Source organism: Tachysurus fulvidraco, chromosome 15, assembly GCF_022655615.1.
Source record: "Tachysurus fulvidraco isolate hzauxx_2018 chromosome 15, HZAU_PFXX_2.0, whole genome shotgun sequence".
Taxonomy (NCBI): Eukaryota; Metazoa; Chordata; class Actinopteri; order Siluriformes; family Bagridae; genus Tachysurus; species Tachysurus fulvidraco.
This window is the reverse complement of record NC_062532.1, coordinates 16,116,295-16,136,117: the sequence shown is the minus strand read 5'-3', so window position 1 is coordinate 16,136,117 and position 19,823 is coordinate 16,116,295. Positions and strand designations below refer to the sequence as shown.

The following is a 19,823-nucleotide window of genomic DNA, read 5'->3' as shown; positions in this document are numbered from 1 at the left end:
AAATTAAGCACATATAGGTATGATAGGGTTGCAGTGTTATTATTGATGACTTAGATCAGAATACATTTCTGGCTGCAATATTGGTAAATCCAATGAGTTTATACTGCCATCTTGTGGACAAATTTAATGCCTCCATAACAAACAACAACAGATTACACATTACACAATTAATTTATGAATTAATGTTATACGTCAGTGTGTTATCACTTACATTATAGAACCTACAAACTCTAAGTCTCTATGTTTTCTCTTTAAATGAATGACAATAACAAAACGCTAACACTAGAGACACCTTACATAAATAGTTAGCAATCGTCTCCTTACTGAAAAAGAGAAACATTTCTTTGTCAAATAATATTGTTGTTTTTGCTCGCTTGCATGGCTGCCACGAATGAGCTGTAATAAAGAATTCTCTGTCTTGGTTCTGGCATGAAAAGCCACATCATAACCGCTAATGATATCCCATTACACATGAAATGTTTACTCCTTAATGATCTGCTGCATCTTTGTCAATAAACCATACTATACTTTGAACAAAATCTGACACCATACCAAATGTACATCCAAATATGCTGTATGTATGCAAAAATATTCACATTGTCCAAGTCTGGTGGTATTAGTCTACTTCTGCAAACTCTATAGCATTAGATCATTAACAGCAGTCTTCCAGGGTACCAAAAAGGCTGCTCATTATCTTGCACCATCTGTAGGTGCTGGTATTCATGAGCGCACAGATTGTTCACATGTAAATATTCCTCATAAATAGTATTCATCAGAAATTACTGAATCATGCTGCCTGTTTCCCTTCATTAATATTCATACCATATTTACATGACTTCATTTAGCAATATCACAGCACGCACTTCCCCAAAACCCAGACAAAGCTGTAAAATGAAACAGCTGACACGACAGCTAACATACGTGTCCATCATGTATTGCATTTCAACCCGCTTGCCTGCCAATTAACTGTGAATAGCAAAATGAATGCATATGTAACGAGGAGATATGATGTGAAAAATCAGCACCATTGTGAGGAAACTAGAGCTGAAACTGAAGCTCATGGTCAGGATAAACAGGGCCTGAGAACTGTGGAAAGAAATCCACTATTCTGAAAGAAATACAAACAATTTAAATCAGGCAAAGCCGAACTTTCCCACCGCGGGTATGTGAATGGCATTGTGGGTTGTGTTAGGATTGTTAATCGAAGAGACACCTTGAAAAAAGTGATTGACATGTTTGCTTCGCACCTCTGGGGTTGCCGTGTGTGTGTGTGTGTGTGTGTGTGTGTGTGTGTGTGTGTGTGTGTGTGTGTGTAGTTTGCATGTTCTCTTGTGGGTTTTCTCTCCACAATAGAAAGACATGCATTGTATACTGATTAGCATCTTTAAGTTGTGTTATTGTCTGTGTGCCCGATGGGGTGGCCCCCAGTCTAGTCCCCTTAAAAAGACAAAAACCAAGTAAGTTAGGGACAAAATATCTCACCCATCACTGCTTTGTTTACTCACTCAGCCAGGTGGCAGTTGCCTGAAGACCAGGTGGCAGTTGCCTGAATAAACCAGGACTTTTTGACACAGAAATCTTTTACTTGTAGGAAAGTGTCTCTGTGGCTCAATTCACACAGAGCACCCGATGAATTCTATGCTTTATGCTGATGTGCCTTACACCTGAACAATGCACTGTAATATTTTATCCCACATAATGAAAGAAGAGTATTTAAGCCACCTGGTGGACAGAATTAAGAATTGCATGTATTTCAAAGCATTTTTTTCTTTCTTCTGGTTTATATTGCAAAGTAGCCAGTGAAATCTGACATCACTTCTCCCACTCCCAAGCCTTTAGAACACTTTCTGTCCTAGTAAGATCGTCTTGTGACAAAAGATCAGAAGTAATATCTTTTCTTAGTCACTCACTGGAAGATAAAATCAGGTGTAGAATAAGAGTGATCACATGGACGAGAACGTTTCCTTATGCAGTGTAAGAGACATAAAACATGTTTTATGTTTGAAACAAATCTAAGAGTAGCTCCATAGTACATTTAATAATACACTTTAATACGTATAAAATGGAAAAAAATCCTTTACTAAATCTTGTACAACTGATTATAAGCTTATTAAGCTTTGTGACACATTACGGTTACATAAGCTTCACACTTCTGTGTTTATGTTTCTATACATATTTACAAATTCTTTCCTCTGTACGGTTCAAAATTCAGAGATTAAGAGCCGTATTAACGTATACTTTAAATGAAGCTTTCATTAAGGCAGGGTTTGCATTAATGTTTAATGATCATCGAGGCCTGAGTAAGCAGTTTTCCTGTTGTTTCCTGACTAAATGATTGTCTGTTTTAAGAACTCAGATAGTGCAAATGAGGTAACCAGAGAAGAAAAAGTTGAACTATTCCTTCATGCCTTTGTAATAAACACCTTTACGTGGTAAACACCTACGTGTATTTAAGGAAACTGGCAGGAACGGCACGATGTGTTCTGATTTCTGGAACAAACATTCAACAGCTTCATCTTTTTATTGCACACTATTATCTTTTGCAAACAAGTCTTCACAGTAACAATGCGTAAGAGAGAAGAAAAAAAAAAGAAAAAAAGAAAAACAGAAGCATTTCGGCTGTTAAAAACAGCCTCGGGTTCAGTTCGAGTATTAATAGATATTTACACATACACGATGAAAGAATCGGGAGTTATTCCAGCCTACACAGCATCTGATAGCATGGCGTGATCTCTCCTCCTCCCTGCTGAGAATCTGCACAATCCACTCGGGTTGCTAGTCGGAGTCGGGTTCAGAACTCAGGGTTCGGATGTTCAGTTGTGATGAATCCCGAAACATTCAAGTATCTCTATCATTGCACAGGCACTGAGTTTACACAGAAACACACATACGCACTGATGCTTCATTCATGATTTGTAGCTTGTTGATTCAATTCTACAATTTCTGATAATGTCTAAATGTTAAATTAGGAAAACAGGAAAACATGACGGTTGCACGTATTCTTTGAAGTTAATAAATAATAATCTGACGATCATACAGCATACAAGTGCACACAGGGCTGCATTCAGAGTCGTAAGTCTTAGTAGGTGAAGTTATTCAGAGTCTGGTCCTGCACATGCTTATGTCAGGGATTTTCTGCAATTCTGTTCTGGTTATGCAAATGACCTCTACAGGAGAATACAGGGATTCTGTAGAGATATTTTCTAGACCACCAGCATTAAACATAAGGACTAGACTATGATCCTGGAAAAAAAAAATCTGGGATAGAAACAAGGGCTGAAGAAGCATATAACATTCCCTCCATTGCTTGTAATATGATGTAACAATTTAAAAATAAAGAATAAACATGAATAATATAATATAAAAAATGTATCGCTGTAAAATTGGTGGCGTTTAACACAATAACACTGATCCAGCACAATCTAAAAGGATGTTCTCTGACAGTGCTCTGACAGTCAATTGAGCCCGAGATGCCATGGGATACTAAATCGAGGTCATAAAACCACACATGAAATGTGTTGTATCATGGATTGAATTTTTTAATCAAGCTTTATTAGTTTGTGTTTTATAGTTTGACTTATTAATATTTTCCAGATGTTTGGGGCATTAAAACATGACCAAGTTCAAACTCCCAAGCATTTCTCTTCATTCGTACTTAACTCTGAATGTGGCCCGTAGTGACTCGAAATACTTTCAATGTTATATGGAACAAATCTTTTTGTTGTCAGTATGAGGAATGATGAAGGCACTCTCTTGCCTTTTGGCTGAAGTTTACTAGTGATTAAAAAAACAAACAAAAAAACCAAAACCTGTATAAGTCTGGTAATGCTGAATTTGTCTGAAATATTTGAAATGACTATGACGTAGTCGTTAGTCTGAAAAATGTCTAGTAACAATCTTAGCATACAGATAATTTGTTTAATCATACAAAAACACAAATGCTTTATATACACTGATGCAGAGCTGTGAATTCTGCTTACTAATTCATATATGGCAAAAAGAAAGGAGAGTGCAGCCAGTGAAAAAGGATCAGCTTGCCCATGTATGGCACAGAAAAAAGACACGGAAATTAATAAGCTGTAGTAGCGTAGCATCTGACCGTGGCGAAGCTCCCCATGCCGGGGAAACAGGTGCGTTCAGCATGATGTCGCTGATTGGGAGGCAGTGCCAAAACAAAAAACACCAATTAGACTCATTCTGCACTTTTCCACCAAGTTCCTACCAAGAGTGCACTTTTGAATAACCCCAAATGTCATGCTCACTCCAGTGCTGAATAACTCTAATGAGAGAGGAAGTGCAGAGTTCACAACATGGAATAAAAAAATACATAACACTGGATCGCACCAGTCCGACGCATCTATGCATCTATGTAAGCTTCAGAAAGCCTTTAGGAAAACCAAATCATGTCACACACAGCGAAGAGAGGCGTCATATACAGGTCCTCACAGGAGGAGCACTGCACTGCAGTACTACTCTTAAAGCTTAAATGTATCTTTAGGCAAATATTTCACACACAGAGCGCAGACGGCTACATAGAAAATAAATCGGCAACCATAAATATACCTATCAGTCCTACGCTGACTAGTAAATAAAGTTCACCTCTTATTCCAGTCATATGCTGTACGTTGTCCAATACAGCGATCATCAGGTCTGCTCCTTGAACAGAATTTAGTCTGAAACCTTATCGAACACACCTGCTCCAGAGAACCGGTCAGTTGGATCAAGAAACAAGGTTTAACAAGCAGGTAAACCTGAATAAACAAAACAGGTTGGTTACTGTATTACTGGTCAAAAGTCTCTTTGTGCTTCTACTATACAGTACATCTCTGTACAGCTACCATCTTATTAATATACCGAAATGCTGAAAATATGCAAATTGAATAAATTAGTTTTGCACAAGCATTCATGGAATAAAAAGCAGGATGTACAAAACAATATGTGCTGCAGCTTCCACCATGGCTAAAATGCAAGCCTTGGACCTCAAAGGTAAAAAGAAACAAATCAAATGAACATAAAATACAATCCCCAGTGCTTGTGAGTAACATCAACAGAAATCAAATGGACCTCTTTTCCGTAATGCCTCTGGTCCTTAAAAAGTCTTAAAAAGTACGTGGGGAGCAGAAGTAAGCGTGAAGACGACGTCTGGTCGACATTCTAGACGTGTACTGTATATGTATGCAGTGTGGCAGTTCAGAGGCATTGGTGGTGAGTCTCTTGGAATTCACTGAATTCAAACATGCGTCTCAAGCATGAGGTGCCTGCTCATGGTGTAGGTCAGGGTTCCACTACCTCACCCGAGAGGTCTGATGATGCTCCATGTCGTCCTCTACTACAGCGCTGTAGCCCTCTTTTTCCACACATTCGGCCAGAACGTTTAGAGCCAGGCGTAGGCGTCGATCCAGTGCCTGCAGGTGCGGCCTAATGAGGATGGGAGAAAGGCGGTCATGCAAAAGAGACTCCTCCATCAGCGAGCTCAGCAGGTACTCCTCCTTAGCCAGCAGCTGAAGCCGCAGATAGGTGGACCTCCTCACCCTAGGTGAGATCAAGGGGCATGAGAGGAAGGAGGGAAACGCAGAGGGAGAGAAAGACAAAAAGAAAGTGAAAGTTAATGTCAAAAAAAGCAAAGAAAGTAAATAGCAGAGGGACTAAAAAAGAAATTAGACAGATTTTTTAGTCTGTGACATGCAAATTACCTGCAGCACTGTGTCAAGGGCACCAAGATTGACATTTCATCATGTGAGTGTTTTCCAAATCTGTTGAGTTTAAAAAAAAAAGAAGTCACAATTATAATAAGTCCCTGAGAAAAGTAGACTCAAGTGTGAAAATGGACTTTTAACTGTTTGTAGCAGAATTCTAGATTAATCGAGTACATGCAGTGACACAGCAACGGCGTGAAATCTGTCAGGCGTTCATCAGTTCAGCACACAAAATCTCACCCTATTTTAACAAGTCGTTCAGAATCACAGATTACACACTAATGTTCTGAATTGCGGACAAACATCCGAACATTCACATAGCATTTAGTACACTACTCTGACAATTATATCTCTTTGTATCATATCTATCATTCACATAGCTCTCTAGATAGTATACTAGTGATAAAACATGTCGTAAAAATGCCATATATCATTCCTGCAGCAAATAAAATCTCTTAATGATTTCTATCTTTGTTGAGAAAAAAAATAGTAAAAAAAAAAATCAGTGCTGTTAAATTTTTGATTCTGACTTGTCAGACGGTGTTGATTCATTTTCTATGACAGCAGCTCTAACATAGATCCAGCTTCAAGATTTATACTCTATAAATGTCCTTTGTTCTTATACGTTATGATTTCTATAGTAACAACTTACACTCCAACTTGTATGGTGGACATTGTCTACACAGACATAATTAAAATAGTATCTATTTGTTAATGTGCTAAAGTTTATGTAGATTTTTTTCAGCAGGAGACTGCAGTATCGGTGCATTGTACCAGTCAAGTCTAAAGGTCTTTGGAGAGTCTACAGGATAGATGGTTTTGCTGTTTCTTGGCAACAAGACACGATGCATTTTTTTGTGTGATATTAACTTCAAGAAAATCCCCCAGGTGGTCCAGTGGCAGGATTCTGTGCTCACATTCCCATGGATCGATTCCTGGGCATGGAGCTAACCCAGTCACTGAAGAGTTAACTCTTAGTGCCGGTCCCAAGCCTGGATAAAAATGCGAGGGTTGCGTCAGGAAGGGCATCCGGGGTAAAACCTGTGCCAAATCTAACACGCGGACCACGTGATCCGCTGTGGCGACCCAGAACATGGAATAGCCAAAAGAGGAAAGAAAAAAATGTAAAATTAACTTTTGAGATTGAAGACTAAATAAAAGATAAAAGACCGAAGGATGTGCTGTTATTGAAAAGTAATCAGGGTGATAACAGTGATCTCACAACCCGTCACTGACTGCTCAACATATTGTGTTTTATCCCTTACGTAAAGAACATTAGAGGTCTGTTTGATGAAAATACAAGGGAAAATCGGCTATAAGTTGGAGAAGCGACAAAATATTATATAGATCTGATTTTAAGAATGAAAATCCCCCGAGCTGTTTCATAAACAATCCGTAACAAACCAAAATGCATGAAATATTACAATGTAGGGTCTTCCAGTGTTATCTTCTTTCTTTTTAATAAAACCTTTTGAGAAACCTCAAGTTGCCCTATGAGCACGATAATGTGGTCTCTTCATTCCTTGTCCCAACGTTCTTAAAAAGCAGCAGCACCAGCACAAAATGAATCGAATGAATTAACCCAGAACTATTAATTGCTGTAAGGATTTTGCTCATTCTTGTGCTTTGTATTGAACTACACGATAGATATGAAGATTTTCACACTTTCACCAGCACTGTACATCTGCACACTTTATATACCTAGAGGTTTCTGTACACATAGCTTTAAGCAATACATACATTACTAACTCTGCTGGAACTAATATGTGAGCCTGACCTTGCTTTTAATACAGTACATTTTCATTTATATGCCTAGTTTCCATGGTGTCGAATGACTGATGGAGAAATGCTGAGTGGAAGAATGTGTGGTATTTGCTTGCTGGCTATGAAGAGCCTAATCACAGATATATCGCCGTGTGAAAAGGGTGCTGAAGGTGACTCACCCTCTGCCGTTGTCCAGATGGATGATGAATGTCTCGTTCCCAAACTTCTCAAAAGTTTCATAGTGGTGACGGTCCATGTTGCCTGTCCAAGAAGAGAAAGAGTAAGAGACTTACTTTTTTGCCTCTTTACAGACTTTGCTGTGAGCATTTGAGTAATAGAATTGATTAGACAATGAAGTTAATCGTTCATTCATTTTCTACCGCTTATCCAAACTACCTCAGGTCACGGGGAGCCTGTGCCTATCTCAGGCGTCATCGGGCATCAAGGCAGGATACACCCTGGACGAAGTGCCAACCCATCGCAGGGCACACGCACACACACACTCTCATTCACTCACACACTCACACACTACGGACAATTTTCCAGAGATGCCAATCAACCTACCATGCATGTCTTTGGACCGGGGGAGGAAACCGGAGTACCCGGAGGAAACCCCCGAAGCACGGGAGAACATGCAAACTCCACACACACAAGGTGGAGGTGGGAATCGAACTCGCAACCCTGGAGGTGTGAGGCGAACGTGCTAACCACTAAGCCATCGTGCCCCCACAATGAAGTTAATGCAGACTAAAATGCAAAAAAAAAAAATAAATAAAAAATCACCCATGAGGAAGTCAAAAATGGTCATGTCCATGATATCCAGCAGACGGGAGCCATGGTCGTAGGGTGGAGTCTGTTTAACTTCATCACAGTAATCTGGATCCACTTCCCACCTGAGAAAACAATCCACAGATTGTTGTGGTGTACCATTTTACTCACTGCATTGTATTTAGTATTTGTATTAATATAATTGTTTAAGTATTATTTGTAGTAGTACACCGTATGAGTTATTGTGGTTTGCAGTGATAATTTTTGTTTTAAATGAACCTATGCAACGCTATGACACTTCCAACTTCTAACGTCACACTTTTAAAGGCCCCCATGCTCTGGATTATACGGAATTGTGAAAGAAAGTTGTGTATATAACAAGAAAAGTACATGTTCCCTCATTTTTCTTTCACAATCAGAATAGAGAAAGCAGCCTAAATGGTGAGACCTGTTTGCATTATGCTGCATTTAAAAATTATGACTTAAACTGTCTTCCAAAAAAACATAGCCTATTGTCTTGGGGCAGCTGTTCTAGGCAACGATTTTTGCTGAAAAAGGCAGTTTGTGAGTTTAATGAACATACAGAGTGGTATATGGTGACCTGAGATAAAGTGAATGAAAAAGGAAAAAGTAAAAGAAGAAGCCTTACTCAGCTTTCTTGCGCTTATGGTATGAGCGACGCCAGGGGTTCCTCCAGGTCTTGCGCTTGGCGAGGGCCAAATCAGGCAGAAAGGCAGCCAATGAGCCCTCAATCTGGTCAGGTTTGCCACACAGGGCATGCTCAGTGGAGCAATAGTACGAGCATTCACCATAGAAACAAATGTTGTTGGCTGCAGGAAAGAGAGACTCATGATTCAAGAGTATATATGACGTGTCAAGTACACAGTAATATACAGTATTCAACGTGCAGTGAAATGAAAGCTGGTGAATAATATCAAATAAACAAACTGAATTAAATAAAAGCACGGATTAAGTGTAGCACCCAGGATAGGGGCATTCTCAACTAGATCGACAGGCGTAAAAGTAAACATAAGGTAAATACTGATTGTGAAAGGGGTGAATGTTTTATGGGTTCTGACATTAAAAATGTTAAAATTTGAAATATTTTTCCCTTTCAAAATGTGAATTAATAAAAAATAGAAATACCGGTAAATTGTAGGTAATACAATACTGTAATATCTTTTTATTTGTCCAAAAAATTGTGTCAGATTTCAACCCAAAGTGGGCATGGCCTAATGTCAGGACTCAGCCCGGACTTTTGGCCACGTGCCGTTTTTGTTTATCTTCCTCGTCACGTGTCTGCCCCGCCTTCGTCTGCCCCTCCCTGTCTTCACACCTGATCCTTATTGTGTCATCGTGTCTTTTTATATTTAAGTGAGCCGCGTTGCCGAGTGCAGCGCGGAATCATTAGTTACGTTTACCCCTCATCATGTCTAGTCTTTGTTAAGTGTCTTCATTTGTATTGCTTTTGTTATCGTTTTTATGTCATTGTCTTTATCATTTATTAAACCCCTTTCATTTGAAGCTATCCTAAATACGGGTCTGTCTCCTTCCGCTTCCGGTTGTGACACCTAAACTTGAAGAGGTTTCCATTTTAATTATTCCATAATCTGTTTTTGCACACCTCTAGTCTCAAGCAGATGCTTTGTGAACATCAAGAAAGATTTCAATTTGTATCTGTTTTTCACACAGTCTCTGTTCATTTTAATTTTTGTTTATTATCAAATTTAACACGACGCCTTGGGGAGAATAGGTGCATTTTCTCTCAGAGGTTCTGCTGTATGTAAGTTGCACAATATCCGAAAGATATTATCAGCAACACAGAAAAATTGTTTTTACATGCCTGAATATAAAAAAAACAAGACCCACAAAACAGTAGAACAATTCAGAGACTAACAAGCACTACTGAAAAGTAATGCATCAGTGTAAATAAGGGAAGGGTTGATATGCTGCATGCTGGTACCTGGAGAGATGAAGAATGTCCGCCAGAGCTTCTTGTCTCGGGTCACATCTCGAATCTCCCGCGTCATATTTACTAGTCTGCCAGCCACTGGTGGAACCCGTCGGAAATCCAGAATTCTTAAAATTCAAAACAAACAAAAAATGAAATATAACAATTTACACAACACATCATACTGTATATTCCTGAACTATTTGTTTGGTAACACAATTAACATATAATTGTCATTGCTAATTGGAACATATCTGTTAATGTCCCACGATGTCCCATAAGACGGACAGGTTCTGGTTCCGCACAACACTGACAAGGATAAAGCAGTAAGTGGAGATAAGTTGAAGCTGAATAATGTAACTGAACAAATTCTATAGAGTGCTGCAGGTTTATGAAAAGAATAAGCAATTTCTCACACGGAGACTATGTGATGATTCCATCATTCTTCCTATCTCTGACAGCCGCTGCCTCAGCCCTACCTTAGCCTGCGAGGCCATTCATAACTCATTCCACTTTATGATACGTCCTTCAGTGCTACTTATTGGCAGTTTAAAGGCAATCATATTTGACTCCTACATCCGGCCACACGCTATTACAGTCTACCGTGGATAAGTGTAAGGTGGGCTATCTCTGTGAGTGCTTCCTGTAGTCAGTGTGAACTGACTTTCCAGAGGTGCCTGGATCCCAGAGGGACAGAAACCCAAGCTTGGAATACAAAGCCACTCAGGGGCTACAAAAGCACTGAGTCACTCTGAAGATAGCTGACAAAGAGCCCAGTGTGGAGGCATGGTTCCTTGTGAGCCATATGGGATTAGTGGTGTACATTATAACATATAGAGGAGGGAAGAGAGAAAAAAAGAAATAGATAGATAGAGAGAGAGAGAGAGAGAGAGAGAGAGAGAGAGAGAGAGAGAGAGAGAGAGAGGATCAGTTATTGGGATACTGTACTCTAGTTCATATTAAAGCAACAATGATACCATTTCATGTTACATGGTACCATGCAGAGATTAGGATGTATCCATGAACTTAACACAGGTCGTTATTAGACGTTTTTTGCAATTAGTTCACCTAAAAAATGCCAATATTCCGTATGTCTTCAACTGTAAAATCTGCCTTCAACTATAACTTTGTCTGTTACTTTTTATTTGCGCTCCAAGTACACTTTTTTTTCATTAGTTATGCAGCATACTGCAGCGTGTACCAAAGGAGTAAAGTATCAACAAGTTTACAGGTGCAGGTGTTATGTTCATTGTTCAAAAGTAAAAAAAAAAAAAACAGAGTGGATAAAATAAAGTGGGTCTCAACAAGCTGAATCAACAATCACCCAGCACAAAGACTCTCTCTATGAGCTTCCTTGTTAAAGTCAGCAGGGAGCGTCTCCCAGCTTTTGATTGCTCTCATATGCACCTTGTTATCCGCACTGCCCACTTCATGGGGAGCTGGATCGAATCAATCCTGCTAAGTGCTTTTCAGGCTGCTGGCCAGGGGCTGGAGTGACAGGGTCTGAGAAATGTGTGTAGAATCAGAGCTGGTGGGACTTGGCTATGTAAAAGGGGTCCAAGCTTCTCTTTTGGGTCTTGTGAAGCCTAATTCTGGGTAAAATCGATACTTGTGTGAGCATCAATGCAACTTGTTTTCCTACAGCCATGCATGTGACCTTCTGGCCAGACATCGCAAGAACGTAGTGTAGCATTTAGTCTGAAGATGAGAGTGATTCAAACGATACCGTGGTTGTTCTTGAATTGTTGATAGATTTTAAAAGCTTTAACTGATAGTAAGGAATTGCTTAAAAAGAAAATAACATCTTTTCCTGGTGAAAACACAAACAACTGGCTCGAAAACCTGCATCGTGTGTGATACAATAATAGTGCTGTTGGGTCAGATTCAGCTGAGTCATCATCTACTTCCAGGCTTTAGATAAAAGCTCAGATCTTCCATTGGAACTAGCTGTAATATGGGTGGATTGTGAAACAACAACAAAGAAAAAAGTCTTGTTAAGCTTGTAAAACAACATTACAAACACTTTATAGCTTCCAGCTGCCTTCTATTACCATATTCATCGAACATGGGATTTTAATGGCACATAAATTCATAGCACATAATTATTATCTCACATTATTATCTTACCTCACAATTCAATTCAATTTTTATGGGTTACTCGTCGCATTCTGGTCTATAGTCTATGAGGTTTATCCTGGACTTTAATAGGTTAGTCATTGTGCAGAACATACAGTATTAGGGCCATATGGACATTATGAATATGTTCAAGTTTATATTGGTGATTAAGAGAATTTGATGGTAGTCCTATTGCATCCTCTCATGGGATTTTATAGTGGCCGCAGGTGTGATTTATGTGTCTTCGAAGGCAGGCCAAATGAGAGTAACGTTAATTTTTATGCAGCCTAGGGTATGTATGGAGGTATATCTGTATTTAAGTGAATACTACTATGATGCCATGTAAGGAAAAACAGAGTAAATGGCACAGCATGACAAAGTTTTTCTTTTTTCTTTTTTTGTTGGTTTGGTTGGGTTCATGTAAATAATTTCAGGAATTTAAAGACCATTTTATGCTAAAAAAAAAAAAAAGTGCACAAAGCAAAATGTCTATGATAATAATGATTTATAATTCATAGTAATGATTATTTATTTGTTTGTTTGTTTGTTTGTTTGTTTATTTAAGTGGCTAGTTAGTTTAGCAATAATGTGTTCTTTGAGACAGTCTTGGTTCAGATTAAATGAATTAATGGTTGCAGCATTTATGTGCTGAATGTTTCAGAGCTTGGGGTTTGGACTAAAAGCACATCCTCAATGACTTTGCTGAAAGGAAAGACCATTGAATGGCCATTAAATAATTAAGTAACATAAATTGTTTTTGGTCATGGCCACTATGCCAGTAGTATTCTGTTTTTTAAAGCTCTGAGCTAATGCAGTGGTGCAAAAATAGTGCAATGGGTGCATAAATTATTATTAGCATCTGTGTGCATTGTACTGCTTGCTATATCAGAGCTACCTGCTTATTTACTGTTTATTTAAAGTGTAGAAGGATGAACTGGGGTATACGTTATATAGAAAGACAATGTGAGTAAATGAGCCCAAATGAGTCCATTGAGACTTACAGAGATGGTCTGCTCCTGATGGGTTCCTCCATATGTACTACACAATTTTCCATAAATGAACTTCAACATCTCATGGGTGGCTTTTACGTTTACGTGCCGTTCCCATTATGACCCTTGAACTCCTACTGACAACTCAGTAGGACTCCCGAGTCCCATTTTGGGGGAATCCCACATCCCATGGTGCTATTCAAATTTGAACATATTGGAGACAAACGGTGTAGGCATGTGCTGTCAGATCTCTTCTGACAATAAGGACATGTGATCATACATCTCTGACTGAATTTTAGTAGGCTTCTATTTTTCTCTCAGCAGGTGTTATTAAGCAGGCAGCCTACCTGTCGAGATGAAATGCTGCAATCTCAGCGTTGTGCCTCTCAAAGTCAGAGAAGTAGAAAAAGTCTGGGGGGGTCTCTTGCTCTCTGGTTTGCCTGGAAAACAAACAGAAAGAGAAAGAGAGACACAGTGAGGAGTTAAGATTAGCATCCTGTCACTTGGTGAAGTGTGATATAGAGGTGTTAATAAAGACAGTGAAATGCATTTTAAATGTAACAAATAAGTGTGCACTTGCAAAACTGGCCTTCAGCACAAAAGTGTTTGCTCTGGAGTTCATGAGAAAGTACAAAAAAAAAAAGACCAGATGCTGCTTTTGCTTCTATTATTCATCAATCTTCCTTTTTTCCCCCTGAGGTAGCTCCTGCTGACATGCTGCCAGTACTGGATGATGACTTCAGTGCTATGTACATACACAGTGATGTAAATAAAGCACATGAATTCCTATTTGACAGATCTCATTACAGGCACATGGACATATATCAAATTTAGGACCACAAGAAAGTGGCCTCAAATATGATTTGAAAAGATTGGAGTGTTGTGTTGACCCAAGTCTAAAAAAAATCAAACCGAAAATAAAAATCGTTGTCAAAAAATTGGATTTGTGATTAACTCTGTGATGTAAAGGTAGCCCATGTTCCAGGTTTTAGCAGGAGGTCTGAGAGAGAGAAAGAGAGAGAGAGAGAGAGAGAGAGAACTCTTAAGAAGAAAGGTATAGGAAAAAAAAGTGAGACTTTTCAAGAATTAGAAATTTTACAGGTCTTACAGACATCAGCTTGTGTAATCAGACTCGGATGGATAGTAAAAAAAATCTGACAGCAGACTTGATTGTGTGACTTTCCTCAAGTCTGAGATGAACTGTTGCCTAGCCAGTCACATAGCGGATTCAGTGGCAGGTTTGGTATTTTAGTTTGAAAAAACAACAACAACAACAACAAAAATGTAGGTATGCACTTATTTTACAGTAGAATGCACTACTCATATATTCAGTAAGAGAAAGCCAGAGACATAGAGACAGACTTGCAGAAAGATAGCTAAGTGCATCTTGGCTGTCTAGTATTTTATTGGCAGAATGTGCACAGGACATGTTTTGCACAACTTGATCTAAACTGAGGGTTGTTTTTTCTGGAACTACTGTTGCGTGATGGGCCGATCTATCCAAGACTGTCACAGCTGAGGCAGATTGGGAGGTTTTAGTGCGACCCAGGTGTGCGCTACGGCTTCCCAACAGCCTGCCTCAAACATTATTACAGCCATCGCTCTCTCTCTCTCTCTCTCTCTCTCTCTCTCTCTCTCTCTCTCTCTCTCTCTCTCTCTCTCTCCCTCTCAGTGCAGCTCTGCCTGTCATATCATTCCATTTAAGTGAGTGCCTTCTCTTTTTCGTACCCCTATTCCCATGTGCCATTAAACCTCACTGAGCTCCTTCCCATCTACCACTGCTAACAAACTGCAAATACAAAAGACTTTTCAACATCTCTTTTTTATTTTGCTGAGATCATCTTTTTTCCTTCAAAAAAACACCTATTATGATGTGTTCATTTTTTTGGAGATATAAAAGGAACTAATGGCTTTTTATTTGCAAGGCAAGAGCTAAGATTTTGTACTGATTCAGGTCTAAAAAGCCCAAGCAGCTCCCCGGAGAGGAAAGTCTGTCTACCTTTTGACCCAGAATTCAATGAGATACTCAGGGGTGGACTAGGTACAGCCTAATTTGACACCTTTGGTGCACATTGTACCTCTTAAACTGTGACCACCAGGGAGGTTTTCTCCTGAATATATTCTTTATTCAAAAAAAAAAAAAGGGGGGGGGGGTGCTTTGCGTCAGAATGCTGCTATACCAGAATCTTTGCTAAATACAAAATGTCCAAGCACTTTCTCTTTATCTTGTTCTCTCTCACTCTTTTCCACTCATCACTGTGTTCCAGATCTCGCTAATTTGCACTGCGATCTCCTGCTGGGTTGTGATTGGCAGTCCTGTTGCACCCATCACCATGTTCCTGTCTGTTATTTCCTGTAAGGAAGGAAGCCATGTCCAGTCACAGTATTTCAGACAACTTGTGTGACAGTCCGGCACACATGCCGATCCACACGAAAGAACCTCGGTCGGAGAGATGAGCCAGTGTAATTACTTTCATATAAATCAGGATCGGAAAGCATTAAAAATGCCATAGGGAATGTTTACTGACTGTAGAAAGACAAGTATCAGGATAAAGCCATGTGCAGCAAGGTAAATAATGGTCACTTCTAAGTCTCTACAGCGTCTATTTGAATTAACGGCTCCTTGCATAAAAAAAAGGTAAAATATGCAAATTAAAATTAAAAATCAAAGCTAATATGCAATTAGACTAGTGTTATTCTGAGGCTGAACATACAAGGCTGCAGTGCAGTATTCCATTCTATAAAACATTTCAAGATGCTCTTTTCAAAATCAGCACTTCCACAAGGAAGAATAAAACATAATAAACCACACATGCTGTTATGGGAAAATAATCTACTCAGGTGTGGTGTGATACAAGCTGACACAAAGTGTGCTTTATGTGCTATAACAGCATGTCAACAGCAAGCATGTTACTTAGTGACAGTGATCTGTTATGACTTACATGCCTTACATTATAGCAGCTATAAACAAGCATTCATTCACCACTCTCTTTTTTTCCTCTTTGTTCATATTAATAAGACAGAACAAAATGCAGCTTGTCATATTACTGAGAAGCCATAAAGTGTAAACAATACAATTTATAGGTTTAGCACTTTTAAATATTCCCTCTCTTCTGGAAACTTTACAAAACTCTAACATTGGAGACTCCTTCCAGAAATGTCCATTTATTATTAGTCTTAGAATACGTGGCACATCCCCAAGTCCCTGTATATGAGTGCTGTTATGGGCTGTTACAGAAACTCTTAAAACTACAGAAATGTGTTAAAATGAGCATATTAATTTAAAGCTCTTGTTTATATTACATCCAAAACTGGTGTGATTAATAGCGAATCTCTCCTGAAGTAAATGAGTCATTTACTTTTATTCTTTAAAGTGGTTCAAGCATAAGAGAGTTACAATTCAGCGACTGTGATGGCTTTCACTAAACATTGACTATGTGTCCTGAACCTTTATGTGTTGATTTACATGTACTCTATATTATGCCAAGTGTATGCGGACATGTAACCATCACATCCATATGTGGGCCTTCCACCAACCTGTTGGCACGAAGTTAGAAGCTGACATTTCTAGAAGATCTTTTGTATGCTGTAGCATTAAGATCGTTCCAGTATGACAATGCTCCCATGCACAAAGCAAGCTCCATGAAGATGTCATGTGACGAGTTTGGTGTGGAGAATCATGAATGGCCAGCACAGGGCCCTGACCTCAACCCTACTGAACACCTTTAGGATGAACTGGAATGATGATTATGTGCCAGGCCTTCTCTCCTGACCTTACTAATGCTTCTGTGGCTCAATGATCACACTATCGCCATACTCCAAAATCTAGTTAAATACCTTCCCAGAAAGATTTAATAACAGCATATCTATGGCAATATTGTGCATGTCTGAGGACAACAGATCCACATTTTGGGATGCCATTAATCCCAGAAGCCCCTGTACTGAAAAACATCCCCAGTGAGTCTGAATGATTTAGGATGACAATTGTTTCTCTTCAGGGGTATCAACAATTTTGCACAGATAATGATAAAAGAAGACAATACTCTCATTATTTACAGCTTTTTTTTATAAAGAGAAAAATGTCTATTCGAAGATGTAGGTCTGGCAAATACTGTAAATGTAAATACGGTAGATAGATATTGTTATATGTAATTATTTTTAATAACATAACATATTAAGGTCCAATCCTTGGCCTGAAGAGATTTCTACTGAAGGTAAAATGAATGTATTGTGACTGGAAAATTCTAGAAAAGATTCTCTTAAACCTGTCAGATTTCTAAAGCACTGTAGTATCTAAACAGCAATCACATGAAGAGCTTACCAAGCACACTTCAGCAAGCACGAGCTCTTGTCATGTCCCCCTGCACCAGACTAGAAGTGACATATTCCTGTGAAATATTTTCCTTATGGGTTTACTATAAGTCTAAAGGAAAAGGACCGTATTCATGTTTGCTTTAGTAACTGATAGTTAAAAGAAGATCAGTGTCAGATTTAGCCATTTTGCCTTGTTGTGTAAAAAAAAAAATACTACTTGCAGCTATCCTCAAAAGAACACTTTGTAATATGGTTGTTTTCTGTTCTTTTCCAAAACACAGATTAAACACTGCCAAGTACAGCTTCAAAGAGAATTAAAGCATGTGCCTCAAACCACACACTAAAAACTATACCTAAATAACAATGACAACACTGGTGCACTGACATCCTAATTACTATTATATAGTATATATAGTAGTGTAAGCTGGGGACCCAGACTAAGACTGTATTCAATATTAAATAGTGAATATATATATGTGTGGGTATATGTGTGTGTGTAAAAAAACTATATATACACACACACAAGGAGCTTGGGTTTAAGATTATGTGTGTGTGTTTGGGTGTGTGTGTGTCTGTGTGTCTGTGTGTGTGTGTCTGTGTGTGTGTGTGTGTGTGTGTGTGTGTGTCTGTTTGTGTGTGTATGTGCATGTGTATGTGTGTGTGTGTGTGTGTCTGTGTGTCTGTGTGTGTGTCTGTGTGTCTGTGTGTGTGTGTCTGTGTCTGTGTGTGTGTCTGTGTGTGTGTCTGTGTGTCTGTGTGTGTCTGTGTGTGTCTGTGTGTGTGTCTGTGTGTCTGTGTGTGTGTCTGTGTGTCTGTGTGTGTCTGTGTGTGTGTGTTCAGCTTGCTCACTTTGATTTGGTCCTGCTTTTTAGCTAACATTACTACTAACATAACTCTTAAGTTAAGGTCTTGTGTCTTCATGATGTATGCTGACAGCATAACTCATTAATGCTAGTTATCATCTTTTAAAAAGGCTTTTTTAATTTATTCTTTTAATTGGATTCTCACATGCTGAAATAAGGTTCTTCAAGGCTGTATATTGTATTTACAGTGAACAACATGGCATAATGTAAATGTTTAGTCACTTAGGAAGAAATCTGTATGTTGTGTACAATGGTGAATATGCTTAATAATATACAGTCAATGCTATTAAGCAAAACAAAGCAATCAGATTTATCTTCTGTGCTACAACAGTTTAAACACAGTTCAGCTGCAGGACAAAGTGAAATTACAGTAAATTTGCACTGCATCAATTTGAATCACCTCTTAACAACAATTATTTAAGAAATGATTTGGTCCTGTAAGCCTAGAAAAGATTCTATCAGGTCTGTATAGTAGATTGTAACCCCACATAACGTAGTCCTGCACTATTATATTCTTTACTGTTGTTCTGTATTAAGTTGCTTTAAAGCACCCTTCCTCTAACCAATGTGTGGTGGTAACACAAGGTTTATAGCTTAAGTACTTATTTAAGAAAATATTGCAGATTGGCTGTACTTGGATAATTAATAGTTATTAATTGCTGCTTCTCTGTTGATGTTATTTGTTAGGTGAAGTTTGATGCGTTTAACTTTTAATGCCCCGTTTACTCTGGATTAATCTGTTTTCTGTAAACTCGGAGAAATCAGTGACTGAAACTGCTTTGATTACTTTTTTTTTTAAACCACAACAGTAAAAATTCTTTATTTATTTTATTTCTGTGCAGTTCCAGAAGGTTGCACTGTATTATGGCTGAAATGAACTTTGGTGAGACATAATAAAACTCCAAGTAAATCTCAGGCCAAAACCAAACAAAATTTGTTGAGCATGGTCTTGCAAAGTTGCAAGTGCTGCAAGGAAGGATTGAGATAAGGGCAGCTTCTGGTCAGTGAGGTGTTCAAAATTCCACTGGTGCACACAAACATCACACTCTTATTACTTGCAAGCCTACACTTCTAAAATCCTTCCAACTCGAGCAAGTTGCTCTGCACTGCACCAAATCCAGGTGGCTTCATCCAACCATAGCTGCCTCCAACATGATCTATGTAACACATTTCCCTTTAGTCTCTCTCTCTCTCTCTCTCTCTCTCTCTCTCTCTCTCTCTCTCTCTCTCTCTCTCTCTCTCTCTCTCTCTCTCTCTCTCTCTCTCTCTCTCTCTCTCTCTCTCTCTCTCTCTGTATTTGACCTGTGTCTGTTTCCCCAAGCCTTTCTACATGGATCAACCCAGTGACCCATAGAGTGACTGA

The 19,823-nt window shown here is 38.8% G+C and overlaps 1 protein-coding gene across 1 annotated transcript in view; it reads right to left on the bottom strand.

Moving 5' to 3' along the window:
* Window positions 1-3,442: 3,442 nt before the first annotated feature.
* The window catches only part of fam20ca (FAM20C golgi associated secretory pathway kinase a), a 46,797-nt gene continuing 30,416 nt past the window's right edge, over window positions 3,443-19,823 (bottom strand). The window contains exons 4-10 of the mRNA XM_027138988.2: window positions 13,631-13,723; window positions 10,192-10,307; window positions 8,878-9,058; window positions 8,244-8,353; window positions 7,640-7,721; window positions 5,694-5,753; window positions 3,443-5,532 (exon numbers count right to left, since the gene is read on the bottom strand). Coding sequence (XP_026994789.1) covers window positions 5,286-5,532; window positions 5,694-5,753; window positions 7,640-7,721; window positions 8,244-8,353; window positions 8,878-9,058; window positions 10,192-10,307; window positions 13,631-13,723 — 889 coding nt within the window. The 3' untranslated portion in view covers window positions 3,443-5,285. The remainder of the gene's footprint in view (window positions 5,533-5,693; window positions 5,754-7,639; window positions 7,722-8,243; window positions 8,354-8,877; window positions 9,059-10,191; window positions 10,308-13,630; window positions 13,724-19,823) is intronic.